At 44.1% G+C, this 20441-nt stretch overlaps 1 protein-coding gene across 3 annotated transcripts in view; it reads left to right on the top strand.

Moving 5' to 3' along the window:
* The window catches only part of FAM49A (family with sequence similarity 49 member A), an 82345-nt gene extending 65690 nt beyond the window's left edge, over positions 1 to 16655 (top strand). For all 3 annotated transcript variants that reach the window (XM_006096011.3, XM_023759902.1, XM_006096010.3), the window contains 9 exons: positions 4232 to 4338; positions 5618 to 5723; positions 7793 to 7929; positions 8383 to 8460; positions 8626 to 8742; positions 8833 to 8912; positions 10585 to 10711; positions 13889 to 13959; positions 15526 to 16655. In XM_006096011.3, the coding sequence (XP_006096073.1) occupies positions 4232 to 4338; positions 5618 to 5723; positions 7793 to 7929; positions 8383 to 8460; positions 8626 to 8742; positions 8833 to 8912; positions 10585 to 10711; positions 13889 to 13959; positions 15526 to 15589 (887 nt within the window). In that variant the 3' untranslated portion in view covers positions 15590 to 16655. The remainder of the gene's footprint in view (positions 1 to 4231; positions 4339 to 5617; positions 5724 to 7792; positions 7930 to 8382; positions 8461 to 8625; positions 8743 to 8832; positions 8913 to 10584; positions 10712 to 13888; positions 13960 to 15525) is intronic.
* The last annotated feature ends 3786 nt before the right edge of the window (positions 16656 to 20441 follow it).

Raw genomic sequence — 20441 nt, 5'->3', positions numbered from 1 at the left:
TCACTGGCTGCAGCAGGGGAAAAAAAAGATCCATTTCCATCAGTAATATAATTGGCGGGCATTGTGTGCATGTGTGTACCATTGACGAAAGGTCAATCTTTGTGTTAAAATAGACAAACAAAGCCTGTAATTGAGAGTTGGTGTTGACTCAGCACACACCTTGGGAGGTGGCTGATAGGTTAAATATAATAACCTTTCAATCACTAATTTGTCAAGGTCTTTTTCAAGAGGTCTCTCTCCTTGACATCTGCAGACACATATATTTTTAAAAACAAGGTTACCAATGTGGAGCATGCCAGAGTATCAACCCCAAAGCCTCTCAGGGAATGTTCCAGAAAGCAAAATGATACAAGTCTTTTAAGATTGGGAGAGTAAACATAAGTGCAGTTTTTCACTCAACAAATATCCAGTTAGTGTGTTAACTACACTGAGGAGACATTGAGGCCATAAATAAGTGATGGATTATTTAAAAACACACATCTTAATGCAAGTGTGAATAGCTAATTCGATTGTAAGAAAATACATATATCTTAATGGTAATAGTGAGAGATATAACAGCCATTTGAAGAGAAGAGACAGAAGGGACCATCTAGAAGGAACAGGATTTTTTTTTCACTGCTTCCCAATACTTACATTTTCTGCCACCTGGTCAATTCCTTCATTTATTCATTGATTCTTGGCATGTTTATTGAGAATCCCCAGTCAGTAGGGCATATGGGGGCACTGAGGACAAGAATAATCAACTTCATCTCCAAAGATTGCAGAATTCAAAGACACGCAGGAAAAGCATCATGAAACATAGTGTGAGAAATATATTTAACCTAGGGGCCCGGTGCACAAAATTCGTGCACTCATGGGGGTCTCTCAGCCCAGCCTGCACCCTCTCGCAGTCTGGGAGCCTTCAGGGGATGTCCGACTGCTGGCTTAGCAGGGAGTGGGCCTAAGCCAGCAGTTGGACATCCTTATCGCTACCATGGAGGCGGGAGAGACTCCCACCACCGCTGCTGTGCTCGCCAGCCATGAGCCCAGCTTCTGGTTGAGCAGCGCTCCCCCTGTGGGAGTGTACTGACCACTAGGGGACAGCTCCTGCATTGATCGTCTGCCCCTTGGTGGTCAGTGTGCATCATAGCAACTGGTCATTCCACTGTTTGGTCAATTTGCATATTACCCTTTTATTATATAGGATCATTCAGTCAACTGTTCAGCAATTTTTTCTGCAGCATCTACTATGTGCCAGGCCCTGGAGGTATGATATTATATGAAACAAGGCCAGAGTCCTACAGTCTAATGGATCAGATTCTTGTTAGAGTCCCGACTGATCATTTAGCTGGATGATAAAGATAGGATGAGTTATGGATCTCCACAGGGACATGGGCCACTGCCAAATGTCACTTTGGGTTGCACAGTCCTTTTCCCATTTGGAAGGAGGAACAGACAGGCAGATTGGAGCTCCCCCTAGTGAGCAGTCTTCACCTTGAAGTCCAACGTCCCTTGGATCTGGGTCTCCTGAGACTCTTATACACCCAGAGGACAGGGACCATGCTGCTGGCATCAAGGACCTAATTAGTAACTGGAAGAAGAGGTGACTCAGTTCCATCACAGGGGAAGGAGGAAAAATTAGGGCATGCAATAATAACACCAACAAATGATGGAAGAAAATGAGTCAACTCATTACTAAGTGGGGATGAAAGAAGGAATGGCGGATTGGATTTCTCCCATCCCACCCCTGCTAACCGGGGCCACATGAAACATTTCAAACAAGACACTAGGATACCTGCCAAGAGAAACATTCTCCCAGAGACGGAGGCTGGGACAGGGGTCCCGTTTCCCAGGTCACTCCAGTTTCCAGGGGTGAGTGACCTTGTAGTGGAAGGTTCTCGACACAGCCCCCCCCCACCCCCGCTCTGCCGCTGGGAGAGAGGTGACCACCCCGTGCTGCTTGTCCCGCTCTGCGTGGTCACATAACTGTCGGGGTTGATTTGTATCAGAAAGGGTCACTCCTTTAGGCCACTCGATCAGAAACCGTCTTATTCTGGGAGTACGTAAGGCCTCTATTTTTAAAAACTGACTTCGAAATCTTTTTCCTTTTGTGTTTCAGTCATCGTCAAAAGGATGGGTTTGGGGGTTTTGTTTGCCCAGCACCCCTCTTCCAGCCCACTGAGCTTTCCTCCTGTTTTGTTGAAAGCTTATCCAGTGGTGGCTTGCAGGGACAGAGCCCTGTGACAGCCAAGATTAGGAGGCTGCGACTCCTGGTTTCCAAGTGCCTTCTCTACACCTACTTTATAATTACATGCAAACACACTTACCCCTCGGAGTCCTGGTCACAGGCTTGATTTTTCTTTTCCTCCTCTTCAAAGATACATCTCTTTGAGAAAATGGTCTTTGTTTAGCTTATGATTTTTTTCGATACATTCAGCCGAAGGGGAAAGGGTTGGAGTGTTTGATTTTTATTTGTTTTCTAGGGTCTTTGCTTTGCATTTTTGTCCCGTGTTCACTTCCCTGACTTACTTCTTACCCTGGAATTGTGTTCCACTGATGTGCTTTCTTCATTGTGGGGCTTGCTAGCTTGTGGGTGTTTAGGTTTCTGTTTTAAGACACCCCTGTGGCTTTGAGAGAAGTTTGGAAAAGCAGGAAAAGACAAACTATAAATTTGTTAATATTGCGGATAACATGGTGTCGGAGAAAACTTACCAAGTGCTGGTGGGAAAGCGAAAAGGTAGCAAAAGGTAACGGAGCAACACGTTTCTTTCCCCTTCTGTTTCCCAGCCCGGATCCTGTACTCCAACCCAGCAGCCTCTTTCCTCCCCCAGCTGCCCGCCTGTTCCAAGCTCCCCATGGGTACACTCCCTCACCTCCCTTTTCTGCCCTGGCCTCATCCTTTGCATGAGGTGGGTTTCACTCCTCCCCGCCCACACTATCTCTTCTCTGAACCCTCCTGTGCATGTACGTGAGTCCTTCCTCATTCCCTGGCTGAAATCCATCTCATTCCTAGAGGTATAGTCTGCCACGTTTCTGGAAAATCTATAGGGCTTTGGTTTTGTTTTTCTAAAGAGAATGACACCCTTCATTTCCCAAGTAACGCTTCCCATTTTTGGGGTCTGAGCAGGGCCTAGTAAGAAAGTGGTCTAAAAATCCCCATGGGCATCACTGCTCAAGGGTCTCGCCTTGGGTGAGTGCAGGTCCAGCACATCTGGCCTAACCCCTGCTCCCATACTCAGCCTCTCCGAAGGCCCGGTCAGCGTGGTGAGGGCCTCGCTTAGATGTCACCTGTCTTGTGGCTTCTGTTTTATACCCCGAGGAACACTGTGAATTATTACAGTTCACTGGGGAGTGTGAGACCAGACATAACTGTCCCACCCACTCATTGGCAGGGTCTTCTGAAAGAATGTAGTGCCTTGGGACTTGATTTTTGGAAGCAGAGCTTTGGGAAATGACATCTATCTCTTTCCTTCCTTATCAGTGCTTTTGCTTTGGATGGAGATGAATGTTCTTGCCAGCCCAGGCAAATCCTCCATTTCATAGGAATTGTGAGATGAGTAGAGCCCAGCCTTTACCCACTCAGCACTCACCCACCAGCCCGCATAACTACTCCTGGGACAAGAGCCTACATTGGCTGCAGGGATGCAATCAAGTGAACATTCACTGAGGAGCAAAGGGGTTGCTTCCGGGGCTGTTGGAATATGTTCTTCCCTCATGTAAGGTCGAATATGCCACTTGTTTGTGTGCTCTGGAAAGATACCTCTGTCTTGGCTCTGAAGGAAAATTATCTAATCTCTTAAGCTTATTTTTATGTGGAAATATGAAGGGAATGGTTTTTTCCAATCTATACTCAGATTCACCGATTTTTAATCATAACGGAAAATATTCAATAGCTTCTCCTATTAAACGTGGTCTCAAAAAGACGATGTTTATACCTTCCAGCACCTGGTGCACCTCTTGACACATAGTAGGTGTGCAGAAAGTGTGTTCCACAGGTAAAGGAGAACCCATAATGATTCCCACATACTTGGTCTCCTGTGTACAGAAAGATGGATGAGTATTTTGCATCGAGTAGTGGCCACGAGTTAACGGTCCCTTCCCTGTAGCTTATTATACTAAAGAGTAAATACTAAAGAGTAAAAACCTGCAGGAATAAAATAAGATTGTCTGACAAGTCAAGCTGCGTGCTGACTCTTCCCCGGTTGTTTGTAAACGCAAGTGCTCCGTGTCTGTTTGTGTCCCTTCTGCGCAGATGCCCAGCCCACGGAAGGCGAGCGGGAGATATGGAACCAGATCAGCGCCGTCCTCCAGGATTCCGAGAGCATCCTCGCCGACCTGCAGGCGTACAAGATCCGAGACGTATGCCAATGACAATACCCAGCTGACAGCACCCTGCGGGAGAAGGGAAACACACACACACACACACACACACACACACACACACACACACACACACACACACACACACAGCAGGATTAAGTAATAGGCCTAGTATTTCCTAGTGTAGTAATGTGTCCTTTCAAAAAAAGCGTATGAATAACCCCTTGTATTGTAGGACATTAATCTGAACACACATTGCTGTAGGCCATGTCAAATATTAGCCATTCTCTTCCCAGACACACATGTGATATTGCAAGACTCACATGCACACAATGATTTGTCAGCCTATTACTTCATTTGAGGGCAACGTACCTAGAAAGTCTGTGAACAGCAGTTGAAATATGAGTCATGAGACCTGGGTTTCTGTGAACTTTCCAACATTTTATAATAATTTGGGCGGGTTCCACCGGCACCACAAACAGCAGTCATGAACTATCTCACTTCACGTAGCCTGCAAGTCTGTCATTTGGAACTGACTTAGGAGATTTAAAAATAAATAAATACATGAAAAACAAGACAGCCACCAAAGCAAAAAAGGAAGTTGTCAGTGTGGCTTTTGAGACTTCCAAATGCCTAAAAGGCAAGGAACTTCTCACCCTTCTTATTTGAAAGAATTAGTTTTGTGGCAGTACCCCCACATACACACATTCATGTGCACACACACATGTGCACACAGACATACACTCCCCTACTGCCGCTGCCAAAATCCTTCTGGAAAATAAATAACGCTGACGTCACAATCCTCCAGCTGCTGAAGCCCAGACAAAACAGCATTTCTAAGAAAGTAACAGCCTGTTAAAAAGTTGTTTTTCTACTTAGGAGGTCACCACGAATGTAGGTAATTTAGGTAACATCACCGACTGGCAGGAATGCAGCACGTATTACAGAGAAAGGAAAAGATCTACAGAATTTTCATTTCACAATGAGCACCAGCTCTACTTAGAAGAATAAATGGCGATGGAGGAGGGTTGCATTGCTTCCTGTTAGATGTGCATTTTTTACATGTAAGATAAGAGAAACTAGTACATTGACCCAGGATCTAATTGCAGAGTCATTTGCACTATGATCAGTGCTAAAACCTCCATTCTAACGGAGCATCCTGGAGGACAGTCTGATGAACTGACGTCCATTTAACAAGTGCACATTAGTAAAGTGTATCGGAAATTGGGTTTTTGAAAATGTAGATTCTCTCTGAATTTTAAGTCATTTTGATGTGGAGCTTATTTTATTTCTAAACAATTCTGTGATTTTTTTATAGGCCATTCAAAATCCCAATGACATCCAGCTTCAAGAAAAAGCGTGGAATGCAGTGTGTCCTCTGGTCGTGAGGCTAAAGAGATTTTATGAGTTTTCCATAAGGCTAGGTGAGTTCGTGTTTCTAGTTTCACGTCCCACGTGTGAAGTTGTATTATGGTGTTGGTGAAAGTCACAGGAAGAGCTCAGTGCCTGAGGAAATGGCCCACATCCACTCGCTGTGTCTTCTCAGAGGCCATTCTTGGACAACACCACCTGTCCTTTTCATTTCTTTCAATTCACCTCAATGTTTCTTCTCCTGAATATCTTGGCACGTTTAGAGTGTCTCTATCGGTGGTTCCTCTGGTCTTATTCTCAGCTAAGTGTGACTCGAAACAGTTTCACTGTGGTCTGATCACATTTCTGGGTGACAGAGAAGTTGGGAGATTCATTTTACCTGCTAACCCAAGAAGAATTTGGTTGGCAGGAGTCATGTGATAAATTTAACACAGAAAAATTTAATATAGAAAATTTTGTTGTTGTTTTAGAAAAACGACAACAACAAGACAAATAGAACCCTGCCAGGTATAAGATGGCTTTGCAGGAGCAAGAGCAAAGTCAGGCCTGCTTGACAACAGGCTCAGTGTGAACATCGATCTGATGTCACCACTCCCCTCAACAGGAAAGCTGAGGTTTCCTTAGCCAATATGTCTACAGCGGTTCTCGACCTGTGGGTCGCGACCCCTTTGGCGGTCGAACGACCCTTTCACAGGGATCGCCTAAGACCATCCTGCATATCAGATATTTACATTATGATTCATAACAGTAGCAACATTACAGTTATGAAGTAGCAACGAAAATAATTTTATGGTTGGGTCACAACATGAGGAACTGTATTTAAAGGGCCAGAAGGTTGAGAACCACTGGTCTAGAATGAAGAAGGGGCATAGCCATATTCTACTCTATTTTTTCCACAAATAAATGCTACAGTTTAAAAAGAAAACAGTGAAATTGAGGAGAATAATAGCGATGATGTTGAGAGAACTTGGAGCTAAGACCCAGAAGGAGTAGTTGAATGAACCGAACCAGTTTTTCAGGAAGAAAGAGCTTTTGAAGACTCTCAGGTTGATGCAGGATCAGTTTCTCTGTTTCCTCAAAGTCTATATCTCGACCCATGAACTGAAACCTATGGAACACATTTCAGTTCAACAGAAGGAAAAAGACCCCCCTGCGGGGGGAGGTCAAGGTAGAACTAGCTGCCTCAGAAGACAGTGCAGTCCCAGGGGTGGAAAGGGCTGGAAACACCCTTGTAAAGATGCTGAAGGACATCAAAGGACTGTAGAGCAGGTCCCGGCGACATTTCTGTAAAGAGCCAGATAATACGTATTTTAGGCGTGTAGGCCATCCGGTCTTGCAACTAATCAACTCTGCCATTGTCACATAAAACCCCCCATAGCCAATATAGAGAGGAATGAGTGTGCCTGTTTTTAAATAAAACTTTATTTAAATTTTTTATAAGACTTTTAAGTAAAAGGGCCAGATTTGACCTGGGGACCATAGTTTCCCAAACCCTAATGTAAAAGGTTGATTAAATGACTCAGTGCTATTAGAAATACATTGACTTGAAAACTGGAGGGAACGTTTAAAAACAGACAAGTGGGAGTAATGTGACGGGCAATAATGGAGGTAGATATGGCAATGAGTTAGTAGAAGAAATATTGCTGGGAATAGGTGAGACTGTAGATGCAGAGAAGAGCGGGCATGGAACCCGAGATCTCTCCCTGCAAAGCAGGTTATCTGACCCATGTGTTCTGGGCCACCCTGTCTCATCCTGGATCATGAATGGCTGTCTCATGCACATGATCCAAAAACATGTGTTTATGGTTTCCCAACACTGTTGGCAGTTGGCACTACTGAACAGGGGAAGGTGCAGCTGAGCTTGGAGAGACATTTACATAACCGTGGGGCCATGGCGTGGGGTTGGGAGGGGACTTCTGCAGTGGAGGCAGCCTGCTCAGTGTGAAGGCTCCTTCTCTTCCTGGTCCACACATATCATATTACCACAGTGACATGGAAGCACGGGGAGAAGAAAGACCCACCCCGGCAGGTTATCTCAGAATGTCAGCGGGGGCTGCAGATGGTGCCTTTGAAGGATTTCTGTAGGCCATCTCAAATATGTATTTATCCCTTTGACTTTCAGAAAAAGCTCTTCAGAGTTTATTAGAATCTCTGACCTGTCCACCCTACACGCCAACCCAGCACCTGGAGCGAGAGCAGGCCCTGGCAAAGGAATTTGCGGAAATCCTGCATTTTACCCTTCGATTCGATGAGCTGAAGGTTAGGCCACACATGTTTGATGATTTACTAAGCTTGTACTGAGTTCCTGCTGCGTACAGATCCTCTGCATGCTGTGGGGTGGGGAGTAGAGAGACATGAGTGAGATGCCGTAGCTCCTTCCCTAGGGAGACATAGAATGTGGTGAGAATTTGCACTCATTGTGGTAAAGTGACTTAAGATGGTGGTTTTCATGTGAAAATTCAAATTCTGTTCATGCAATAAGAGACATTTTCGAGTGTCTGCTCCTCATTGAGAACAAATATACTTCCCTGTGAAAACAGGGCATATTTTTAAATAATGAAGCTCCGAGTGCTTATTTTTAACCAGAAGTTGCATGGACTCGTGTAGCAAAGAGAAGTCTTGGTGTGTTTGCAGAGCTAGTGCTGGGCTCCCCATGTGAATTCCCCACCTGATGCTGAGAGATCCCCTTCTCCCCTCCCTTCTGAATTTCAGATGAGGAACCCAGCTATTCAGAATGACTTCAGCTACTACAGGAGGACAATAAGCCGCAACCGCATCAACAACATGCACGTGAGTGCCTGGGTCCCTTGGGTCTAGACACCCGCACTCCACGTCTCTTTCGGTGTCTGCATCAGGCAGGTCTCAGGGAGAAGATAGTCTTGTCTACATTTCACATTGTTTGGGGAATTTCACCATCTCTTTATCAATCGCATCTTCTCTTCTTGTTTTTATCAGCTAGACATTGAGAATGAAGTCAATAACGAGATGGCCAACCGAATGTCCCTCTTCTATGCGGAAGCCACGCCCATGCTGAAAACCCTTAGCAATGCCACCATGCACTTTGTCTCCGAAGTAAGTGGACTTGAGCAATGAGGTGCTTTTTCCTTAATTGCGGGTAAAGGCTGCTGGCAGAGCTAACATCCATTTGTGTCTCCCACTTAGAACAAAACCCTGCCGATAGAGAACACCACAGACTGCCTCAGCACCATGACGAGCGTCTGTAAAGTCATGCTGGAAACGCCGTAAGTGACGTCAGAGCTGTACTGGTGGCCGAGAGCTCACCAGGCAGAGCCTGTTGGTGTAATGATGACGATGACTCCTAATCACTGGGTCAGCACATTAGCAGTTACACATCCGTTACCTGAATTGATCTCATAAGACCTCTCGGTGGTAGGTGTCTTCATCCCACGTCAGAGCTGGAGAAGATGCGCTGACTCTCCAAGGATTGCAAAACTTGTTAGATGGCAGAGCCAACACTCGAGTCAAAGATGCTGTAGAGCCCTAGCCGGTTTGGCTCAGTGGATAGAGCATTGGCCTGCAGACCAAAGGGTCCCGGATTCGATTCCTGTCAAGGGCACGTACCTTGGTTGCAGGCTCCTCCCCAGCCCGGGCCCTGGTTGGGGCACATGCAGGAGGCAACCAATCGATGTGTTTCTCTCACATCGATGTTTCTCTCTGTCTTTCCCTCTCTCTTGCACTCTCTCTAAAAGATCAATGGGAAAATATCCTCGGGTGAGGATTAACAAGAAAACAAAAAAAGATGCTGTAGAAATTGTGTAAGAATCAAGTGGAGACTTCGGTGAAATAACTGGATATCATTAGTAATATGTTGGAGAAAAGATTTGAGAGAAGATTTAGAACCAGGAGAAGTGATAAGACTGTTACAGGAGTGATAATGAAGATCTCTCTCTCTCTCTCTCTCTCTCTCTCTCTCTCTCTCTCAGCAGTCTCTTTGTATTTAAGCTAGTTGCTAGATTTTTTAAAAATGGTTGAGTTTGTTGAGGATGAGGCAGCATGGAATGAGGAAATCCACACTCAAAAGTCAGGGTTCCACTTATATCTGTAGCCCCCTCTGGGCCCAGAGACAAGTGGTCTGAATTGCCTGGGCCCTGGTTTCCTCATATGATACCATCCTCAGAACCCCATCTAAGTTGCAGAGTGTTTGGGATTCCCAAAGGGATCAAATTGCCTTATAAAATTTGATGTTCTGTTCATGTGGGAGATGGTATTAATTTCAAATATTTTGCTTATACCAAAGTTAATAGTTATTCCAAGACAAAAACAGTAATCATCTTCATTGAAGGGCCAATTCATAAGGAAATAGATATTAAGAAAGCCTCTGGTATTGGCCAGAATTATCTGAATCATCAGAGACCCTATCAGGGTAAGTGCACAAAATTCAGACTTCACGAATACTCACAGCCCAATGACTGGCACATCGTTTCTTTAAGGTATCTTCCACAATTTAATTCAATCTGCAGCCTGTATCTTAACAAAGGAAGTTACCCTGACTGGAGACATGATAGCTGCTCTGTGGAAATGAGCTTGATTCTTTTTCTCTATAATGAAGCCATCATTCTCTATAATCTTGGACAGCCAGAGGGAACTGCTATAAAATATTCAGGATTGATGGGTGGGGAGTGATGTACGCGCTGAGCTGGCTCACTGAAGGGCAGAAGAGAAGAGAATTGACTGCCCTCTAATTTACCTTATTTTTGCACTGAATTGCTGGTGGGATAGATTCGAGGAGAATTATCATCATGGGTTTCTAGAAGAGCATATTAACCTGGTTGGGGCAGGTCTGGGATTGTTCTCAGGAGAGGATTGGAGGAGTCTCAGGCAGCCAGTGTGGAGCCAGACATGAGCATGCTCGGGCCAGGAAGTAACCCCCCTGCCGTTTCCCCTCTCTCCCAGGGAGTACAGGAGCAGGTTTACGAGCGAAGAAACGCTGATGTTCTGCATGAGGGTGATGGTGGGGGTCATCATCCTCTACGACCACGTCCACCCCGTGGGAGCTTTCTGCAAGACGTCCAAGATCGATGTAAGAATATTATAAAATGCGCTTTCCAATAAGAGTACATAAATGCTGCCAAGGAGACCTTGCTTCTCCCTCCTCCACCCCCCACTAAGAATGACCTCTCCAAGACACAAGCCCCGTCCTGGTACCTCTCCTCATAGGAAGAAGTCCAATCTTTTTTATGTGCTTACAACAGAGCATCCAACCTCAGAAGTGTAGCAGGAACGTGGAGGAGCTGATCCGCTCAGCCAGTAGAGGAGCCGAGCAGATGAACAGTCACTTAGCTGCAAGTGCCTCTTCAGTTTATCCGTGTTATACAAATATATTTTTATTTTATTTTTTAAAATATATTTTTATTGATTTCAGAGAGGAAGGAAGAGGGAGAGAGAGAAACATCAATGATGAGAGAAAATCATTGATTGGCTGCCTCCTGCATGTCCCCTACTGGGGATCGAGCCCGCAACCTGGGCATGTGCCCTTGACCGGAATCGAACCCAGGATCCTTCAGTCCAGTACGCAGGCCAACACTCTACCTACTGAGCCAAACTAGCTAGGGCAAAATATATTTTTAATACATTATATGAAAAGCATTAGGAGATACTGAATCACAAGACACCCTCCTCAAATCACAAACAACATTCCAACTTCCTCTCCACCCCACTTTCCAGTTCCTCCACCAGATTCCCATGCCTTTTCTTGTCATTGGCAGGTGCCTGAGCTCTTTTCCCTGCCCTGAGCACCCTTCCTCTTTTGTGGGTGGATTCCTTTAAGACCCTCCTCAAATATCCCTCATCCTGCCCCTGCGTGGATCAGGGCCTTCCTTCTTTTCCAACCCCGAGAGCATTTACCATTTTGGGTTTTCTGACTCCCTTACAGATGCAGTTCTTTGACTAGAGCAGAGACCATTCTCTATACACCTAATGTCTGATTTACTGCTTAGGAGTGTCCATGGCACCATGGGACTCAATAGATGCTCCATAGAGCTTTTGCTGAGTGAATGAATGAATGAATGAATGAATGAATGAATATAATGGGAAAACAGTTGATGTTGGTGTGAAAGTGATTTCCTGTTGATAATGGGATAAAAACATGCATCCTCTCAGCCCAGCACTTGCTTCAAGCACCCCCCAGTAGTGTATTCCATTTGTTGACTTAAAGCCTTTTAAGTACAGAATAGGACCTCTTTGTACTAACAGTCTGGCACCCTCTATGCTCCTTCATCTGCACAGAACAGTGTCTTTGATACTTTAGTCCTGGACACACAGAAAGTCTACCTGCCCAGAGGGGCCATGAGTGTGCAGAATGTGAGAAAATCTATCAATAAAAAATGCAACCTGGATTACTCATTTTGAAGTTCCAGCTTCCTAGCACAGCTAGACATGACTCTTCAGGGAGTCTTACTTATTTTTCTGTAATTATTTGTTTACCAGGAAAATATTTAGTATGAAAACTTCTGGAAAATACAGGAGATCAAAATACACAAAATTAAAATTATCTGTAGTAACCTCACCATAGACAGGTGACCATACCCTTAGGAGCTCCGACTGCTCCTCCTATCTCCAGTTTTACTTCCTCTGCTCCATTTCCGTATTAGTCACATTGCTAGATTATTTAACACCTACCAAGGGTGTTTTCTACAGGAAAATGTCCCTAACTTCCTAACATACAATGAACCCCACATTGAATCTAGCCCTGACTATATTCCTAACTACATCTTGTTATTCATACCCATGACTTTAATCAGCCTGAAATAGGACTAGACATTCCCAAAGGGTACCCACTGCTCTTACAACCCTGTTCTAATCTATGGTCCCATTGCTCCTTTAGCATCTTTTACAAGAACACATAGGATAATGAGCTATTTGTCTCTCTCCTCCCACTGGACTACGAGCTCTGTTGGGAGAGGGAACAAATCTCTACATCGTGCAGTTTGGCCCCATCCTGTACCCATGATTGGCATCTCTGATTGACCATGACATTCTTTCTCAATAAGCCTATACATGACCCCCAAATGATTCTCAACCCTGTGCTTTGGCTACCTCCATCCAACTATCAGGGTTTATCAGGCTTTTAAGAAAAACGTTCACACTGGCTGGGTAGCTCAGTCAGTTATAGCATTGTCTCAATACAACAAGGTTGCAGGTTCAATCCCCAGTAGGGGCACCTTAAAAAAATCAATCAATGAGTGCACAAATAAGTGGAACAACAAATCGATGTTTCTCTCTCTCTTTCTTCCTCTCTGTTTCTAAAATAAATCCAAAATTTAAAAAAAAAAAGAAAAACAGCATACCAGAGGTATACCCCCAGAAAATGTGGATAAGTGACCATTATAAAAGAGGTCTTGAATGTACCCAAATCTGATATAGTGCATGAACATTTGAGTTTAAAATGAGTGACCGTATTCTTTGCAGCAAGATTCTTCCTTTGTCAAAAAAATTTTCCAGGATATGCATAATATACTATGATCTAAATTTGATTTTCATGATCCCCCAAATTTTGAATAAATTATATTCCAAAGGCACAAAAGCCAAGAAACTTGCCTCAGTTCATGAAGATATTAAACAAGTAAGCGTGGATGAAACCCAGTCATTCTGCCTCCATGTGGTTCACATTCCCAACCACTGGTCTTTCCCAGTCCTCTCCTGTGTAGTGAGGGAGACAGTCCGTGTGGGCACTAACATCTCTGAGGTTCTCTAACTGCCAGTGCACTATTGTGAATGCAAGAAGGTGGCGGTGACTTCTACCTGATGAAAGTAATGCAGTCAGAAGAGGCTTCCTGGTGTTAGTGATCTTCAGTTGAGTCTTAACAAACAGCTGAAGGAGGAAAAGCATTCAGGGCAGAGGGATGGGATAAAGTGGCCAATTTATAATCCATTCAGCCTCCACTGAGCACCTCCTGGAGGAAAAGCCTTGCCCTTAGCTCTCGAGTAAAAGACAAGAAGATCAAAGGCTCAAGTCTGTGTCCCCACACACCAGATATGTAAAATGCTCAAAAGCAGGACAGTATAACCTGATGTGGAACCTTCTGGAAGCCCAGAGGAGCAACTCACTGGCCTGGGGGCGGGGGAAGAAGAAGGTCTGTTGGTCATTTCTGTGAGCAGGAATAATGTGATATTATTATGGACAAATACTATAATGGACAGAAGTTATTATGGACAGAATTACTAGGATATTAACAAATGCTGTGTTTTCTCCTCCCAGATGAAAGGCTGCATAAAGGTTTTGAAGGAACAGGCCCCGGACAGTGTGGAGGGGCTGCTGAATGCCCTCAGGTGAGCCTCAGGCCCGGGGTGGCTTTGCCAGGGGCGGCCAACCCTTCAGATCCTTTGCAAACGTAGATGCTGTTAGGGACTGAGGGCGAAGGCATCAGGCGTAGTCCTTTGTATATTGTTATACATTTGCTCTTCCCAACAACCTGTTAATAAGGCCAGCGCCATTTTTATCATCTCCTTTTTACAGATGGAAGAAACTGAGATTTAGGGAAGTCAAATATCTTGCCAAAAGTTGCACGGCAGATGGCCAAGCTAGGACCTCAACCCAGGTCTGGGTGACCCCGCAGGTTGTGGCCCTAACTCCCGGCCACACTGCTTAATGGTTGTGGTTAGTAGGGGCTCATCAGACGAAGCAGCCTCCCAGGCCCCAGGGATAGATCAGTAATATTCTGCCTGCGTACAACACTTAATGTTTTGTACTCCACTCCCAGTCACATTGTCTCATTTCATCATCACAACGCAGAGAAGTAAGGCCCATCCATTATCTTCATTCAGTCAGTGAAGGAAGGAGATGCCTATGAAATGAATAGACTAGACACTGAGATTGATCCTGTCTTGTGGAGCTCCTCCATCACTGCTCAGAACGGTTTTAGAATTACTGTAAGAGCCTTCAGGATTCTGAGGGTCAACCAAGGTTCTCTCCAGTGGTGCCCATTTCACAGAAGGCTGGCGTTTCATCTTAGCAAAGAGACTTTAGTTACTGAAGTTTTTGGATCAAGCAAGACTTCCAGAGTAGGGCACTGTGGTAGGCTGTGGGTCTCCTGTGAGTGCTGGCATGTGGTAAAGTGAGACAGCACAGGCTTCTGAGGCAGCCAGACCTGTACCCAAATTGTTCACAAATCCTTCTTGGTCATCTTTGTGATCTGGAATGGGTCAGGTAGCCTCTCTACATCTCAGGTTTGACTTCTGTAAAATGGAGGTAAAAAACTCTCTTGCAAAGAGTTAGTGTCAGTGAAATGAGAACTTACAGGGAGAGCCTAGGACATGGTCAAGATTTTATTACATGTTACTTCTCCTTCCTTTCCTTCTCATAAACTATTTCTGCACCAGGTTAGTGGGAGGATGCAGATGGCATCATTTTTTTGTCGTTGTTGTTGTTCACTTCCATTTGTGCCCCCTGGTGGTGTCAATGAGGATAAGTGTTGCCTGGAAAGTAGAAAACTAGAAATGTTTTAGAGCTGCTATGTTGCTATGCAAATCCATATTTTCAAATTCGTGACTTAGCAGGGGTGGCCTAGATGGCCGAGATCCTACACTCAGTCATGAGAAGTCTACTTCCCTGTAAATGAGACTGCTTAATATCTCCTCCGTAATTATTTGAGTATTTGATCTATTCGTTTAATAATCGTAATACACAATTCCTCTGGAAGGAAGAATCAAATATTCAATCCATATGAGAATACTCCGGGCATTGGGATGTGGCTCTCTGTCTAAAGAACCAAGCCTAAGCTTGATTTATAAATATCATTTATGTCTCCCAAGACAAAGATGGGCTGGTGAGTCATTATTGGAGCTTTCACAGAGCACTATTTGCACAGTGAATGCCATCATTCTCTCTCCATCCAGGTTCACTACAAAGCACTTGAACGATGAGTCGACTTCCAAACAGATTCGAGCAATGCTTCAGTAAAGCTCTGCTCCAAGAAGAGGATCTATGTACTGACCTCAGAAGATGTATATGTTTACATAATTTAATACAGATTGATGTTAATACTTGTGTATTTACATAACCGTTTCCTTCTTGTCACTGCAATATATGGACCTTAATTTGTATCCTGACTGACTCAACCCAGCAGCGCATAAGTTGACTTGAGAGCCTTACCTTTAATGTCTAAAACAAAACCCCCTCCTCCAAAGGCAAAAGTTGGAGATGTTGAACTTTGCCACTGGAGTCCTTTAACTACACCTGTAACAATCAGAAATTGCTGATCGTTTGTGGTAGTGTTTAAATTCTAGATGTGTAATCTCTCTGGGAAGTATAGTGATAGAAACACAAAGTATTTGATTTCCTGTATCGGCTCAGCTACAAGAAACACAACTGGTATCCTGGCAGAGAGAGAGAAAGAGGAATCCAGAAAAAAGAAAAATGCACGTGGAGGTTCCAGCCCAGGTGTTTGGGATTCGGCACGCCCCCTCTCTTTCCCGAGACTGCAGACCACACGTGCAGCCGTTCTGTGTGCACGTGTTTTATCATCAGCATTTCCCCTTCCTGCTGGATGGATGCCCCCCTGAAGTCCCCTTTCAGTTTGCAAGAGGAAAATCACCTGTGTTTGAGTCAGTTCGCGGGAGAGAAGCCAGGATAGATAGGTGTGCTGTCGTAGGTGGGCTGTCGAAAGTGGTTGTCTTGGAAGTTGGGGACCTGTTAGGAGGAAGAACACCCAGACAACAGGACAGATCTTCAACCCGCTGTCACAGGGACAAGGATGTGGAGCTCTGGCTTTGAAATTGTGGGTAAGTTTGCTGACATTGCAGTTATTTGCATAGTGCGGGGCGCTCAGCCCCTCCACATAGGAGCCTTGTTCTCTGTGGACCATTCCTGTGACAATAGAGTTCTGGGGCACTTCATTCGTTATCAGAAAACTGGGGGCATTTGGAGGGGGAAAGATCTATGTTTTCTGGTTGCCTTGTCTTTAAAACACAGCTTCTCCCAGACCCCATTGCCAGTTTGTTGCCTTGAGTAAAGCCTGGTCAGAGTTCCTGCAGTTGTTCTAGCCCTGTTTATTCACAGTGTGATCTTGGGAAACTCACTTCAGCTGTGTCTCACCCTTCTCCTCTCTGAAATGGACATTGAAAACCGACAATCTCCAGGAGCCCTCTCTGCCTAAGGCTACCTTAGAGTCGAAGGCTGCCCCTCATTAAAATGACTGGCGCCCACATTCTTCCTCAGTAAGTGGAGCCCACTAAGCATCACCCCACCTGATCCTGATGATTGATGGTATGACAAGGCCTAGAGCAGTGGTTCCCAACCTTTTTTTGGCCAGGCCCCACCTAAGCTTCTCTAAAATCTTGATGCTCCTATGTGACATATAATTCTTATTCAAAAAGTGAACTCCTCTTCACATGGAGGATGCCTAAAAGGCCATTAACTTGGTCTAAACAAGCTTCCAAAGAACATGGCATCCATGAAAGAGAAAAATAAAAGAATGAAAGGGCAGTTGAAGTACTGAGGAGGAAATCACTAAGAAATTGTTTAAAAAATATGAAATGATGTGAAAAAAAAGCAAATAAAGTTTCAAAACAAATAATAGAGAACTGAAATGCATAACTATGTCACAATATATATTTATATACTGTATATGAGGCCCCTAGAACCATAAGAAATGCAAAAAATTCACTGTTAATATCTCATTCTCGAATTGCGCCCCCCCCCCTTAAAAATCAAATTGCATGTGCCCCACGTTGGGAACCACTGGCCTAGAGTCATTCTGCCTGAAGATCATAGCTTGGAACGAAATCCAGGAAATCTAATCTCGATTGGAGAAAAAGAACAGAGGGTGAAGTCAGTCAGGACCCTACTGCCCCAATGAAGGACTAGAACCCAGGATGCCTCACTCCCGACTCCATGCATTTTCCTTTTCACCATGTGGCCTACATATACTACTATGGGATGAGACTGGATACTTTAAAATAAATCCTCAGTCTGGCCTAGATGATGACAGGAAGTTACCAAGTGGATGATCATTCCAGAAGTTGGGTCTGGGTACCTTAGGGCTTGGCGCCATTCACAATGTCCCAAGAAAGGAGCTGTCACACCACTGCTTTCCAGATTTTTTGGCCAGCTGGCATTCCCTTGAGTCCTCCAAGAAAAGGGGAGGTATACATGTGTTTTGTTTTATTTTTGTCAAAGAAATCCAGCCGTGGCAGGACAGGTTCTGTGGTCTGTATCTAAATGTCAGTCAACAGAGAGAGGAAAGACCCTTTTCCGTAAAGCTTTCCAAGCTGAACCAGTACAGCGGTGTGGGTGGCTCTTCTCCCACCAGAATAGAATCGCACTAGTTGGCCTTGAGGAACTTTTCAAGCTTCAGGTTCTAATGTCCCAGAGGAAGCCAGAAAATGGGGTGACGATGGGTGAACACATTCATTCAATATTCAGCTTAAGAAAAGTTCTGTTTGGCAGCCACATGGTATCCTTGGGCAACAACTGTCAAGACTGGACACATAGAGGCATTGAATGTTCATCATCACCGGGTCTGTTTTCCTCCTTTATCCGGAAAGGAGAGTCAGTCTTGGAAAGAGGAATGGACTTGCAGAGCAAATAGTTGAGCACGGGTATCATTTTTTAATTAGACTTTCTATCAAAAGGGACCAAATACATGGGAGGGGCTGCTGGCCTGCCCCAGGTTAGCCAGGTGGTCTTGTCTCAAAGCCAAAATTCATTCGCCAGGATGTGGGTTCTCCAAAGCCCAGGGTCTGATAGGTTGCCTCTGAGTGTCAGGAGGGCAGGTTAACTGAATGTCTGTGATCACGGGCAGGTGGTGGACCTTGGGCCCACTCCAGAGCTATTGTGGGAGACAAGTTCTTTTAACCGTCTGTCCTCCAGGCATCAGGAGTCCTTGAACAATCATGGTTTCTATGCTGCATGCACATGCGTCCAAGACCTATGGGGGGTTTAGGGAAAGTGCTAGCAACAGTCTTCATGTCAATGTTAACTATATTTCATATCTGTTGTCTCATAGTTTTCAAATAAACAGTGTTTTCTGTTACTCCCATATTTATTTGGGGGGCAAGCAACAAAAGGAAAATTACATTTCTCAGAACCACTGCTATTTTGGCATTATAACTTTGTTCTCAGAAACCTTTCATGGACCACAAGGAATTGGTAGTTTTTAAAACGCAAAACAAGTGGCAATAAATGTTTGAATTGTGGTGACCCATTCAGACTGGCATATTAATTAACAACCAGAAAGAAAGTCTTGGATACTATCTTTTAACTACCAGTTAATATCATGCTTCCTCAAAGTTCACTCCTAGTCATTACCATTATACCAAGATATTAATGGCAAATGGAAGTTTTTGATACATCATCACATTGAAGTAAAAATAATTTCATGCTTCCTCAAAAGAAAAATAAAACCTTCTCAATTTGGGAATCCAAGCGTCCAGTAGAATTCAGAGACTTCTCATTCAATTGTGTATCCTAGACAGCTGTGAGCTTTCTAGATATTCATAAGAAATGTTGAAAATTTATCTTAAAGAAACAAACCCTGTGAAGCTCAATTTCCCCACTACATCTATGAAAGCTGGTGCACACACAAAGCTGTTTTAAAGTTTTCATATCTTCTTTGCTATCATTGTGATTTTTTGCCTGCTTTGCCTCTTTTTGTACAGAAGTTTTGGGTGTGAAATGAAAATTAAAATTTGGTACATATATTTAAAAATACACCTCTATTTTATATATGATGTTCAAGGTGGAGTGGGTGATAAGCACATGATCATAGATATGTGACATGCATAGATATTTGCCAAAGATCTGTTCTGAGCACCAGGAAATCACATCATCTGCTTTTGACTTCTCTATGCCTCAGTTTCTTCAAGTACAACATGAAATACCCCAAAATGTACTGCTCTTGGTATCAGCTATGTCTTATTCATTCAGCAAAGACTCTCCATTAGGAAAAAAGCATAAAATAAGTACAGAAATGCATGAGATATACTTGTCCGAGGAGGCCAAGAAACCCTAATAAATGCTCTTTCAATCATTATTTTAAGGACAGTAGCACTTTGTGAATTTGGCAAAATCAGCAAATAATCTATTCCTTATAAGTACAGTTTTTCAGGCAACTTTAGCACCAAGGCAATTCTCTTCACTGTGGAACATTGAAACTATTCTGTAGTATTACTTTCAATGCCTGCAAGTGAATCACCTGGGACCTAATTATGTGTGTTCTCAATGGATCAGGATCCCCAAGAGAACCCTTCTATGGTGTCTTATACAAAAGGCAAAAAGAAATTAATAGAAATGGGACATTTTCTATAAATTGACATGGACAAATTATAAGTGGACAAAAGCTGGGAAGGAGGAGAGGGAGAGGGAGAAATCCTAATTAAGTGAGGGTTGAGAGTTCCGTGACAGGAAAAATTGAGTAAAGCATAGTGTGATTGTCAAGAGGAATACAGCTAGTGAGGAATTGAACACCCTTCATACCAACCAGAAAGTTTATTGTTAACCAGGGTTCTCTTGGAAGGATAGGATGAGGGATTCAGCTGGCAGAATTCATGAAACCTGGTGAATATTTGCAATTTGTGTTCACACCTGATTTTATGCTTTAGATTGTCAATGAGTAAGATAGAATTCCTAAGTGTTGGCTTTTGAAAATTATGCACTCTTGTCCAGCCAGCATGGCTCAGTGGTTGAGCATTGACCTATGAACCAGGAGGTCATGGTTCGATTCCCAGTCAGGGCACATGCCCAGTTTGCAGGATTTGGGCTCCATCCCCAGTGTGGGTTTTGCAGGAGGCAGCCGGTCAATGATTCTCTCTCA

This window comes from Myotis lucifugus, unplaced genomic scaffold (genome assembly GCF_000147115.1).
Source record: "Myotis lucifugus unplaced genomic scaffold, Myoluc2.0 scaffold_165, whole genome shotgun sequence".
In the NCBI taxonomy this organism is placed as follows: Eukaryota; Metazoa; Chordata; class Mammalia; order Chiroptera; family Vespertilionidae; genus Myotis; species Myotis lucifugus.
The sequence above is the reverse complement of the archived record's forward strand: the minus strand, read 5'-3'. Positions and strand labels throughout refer to the sequence as shown.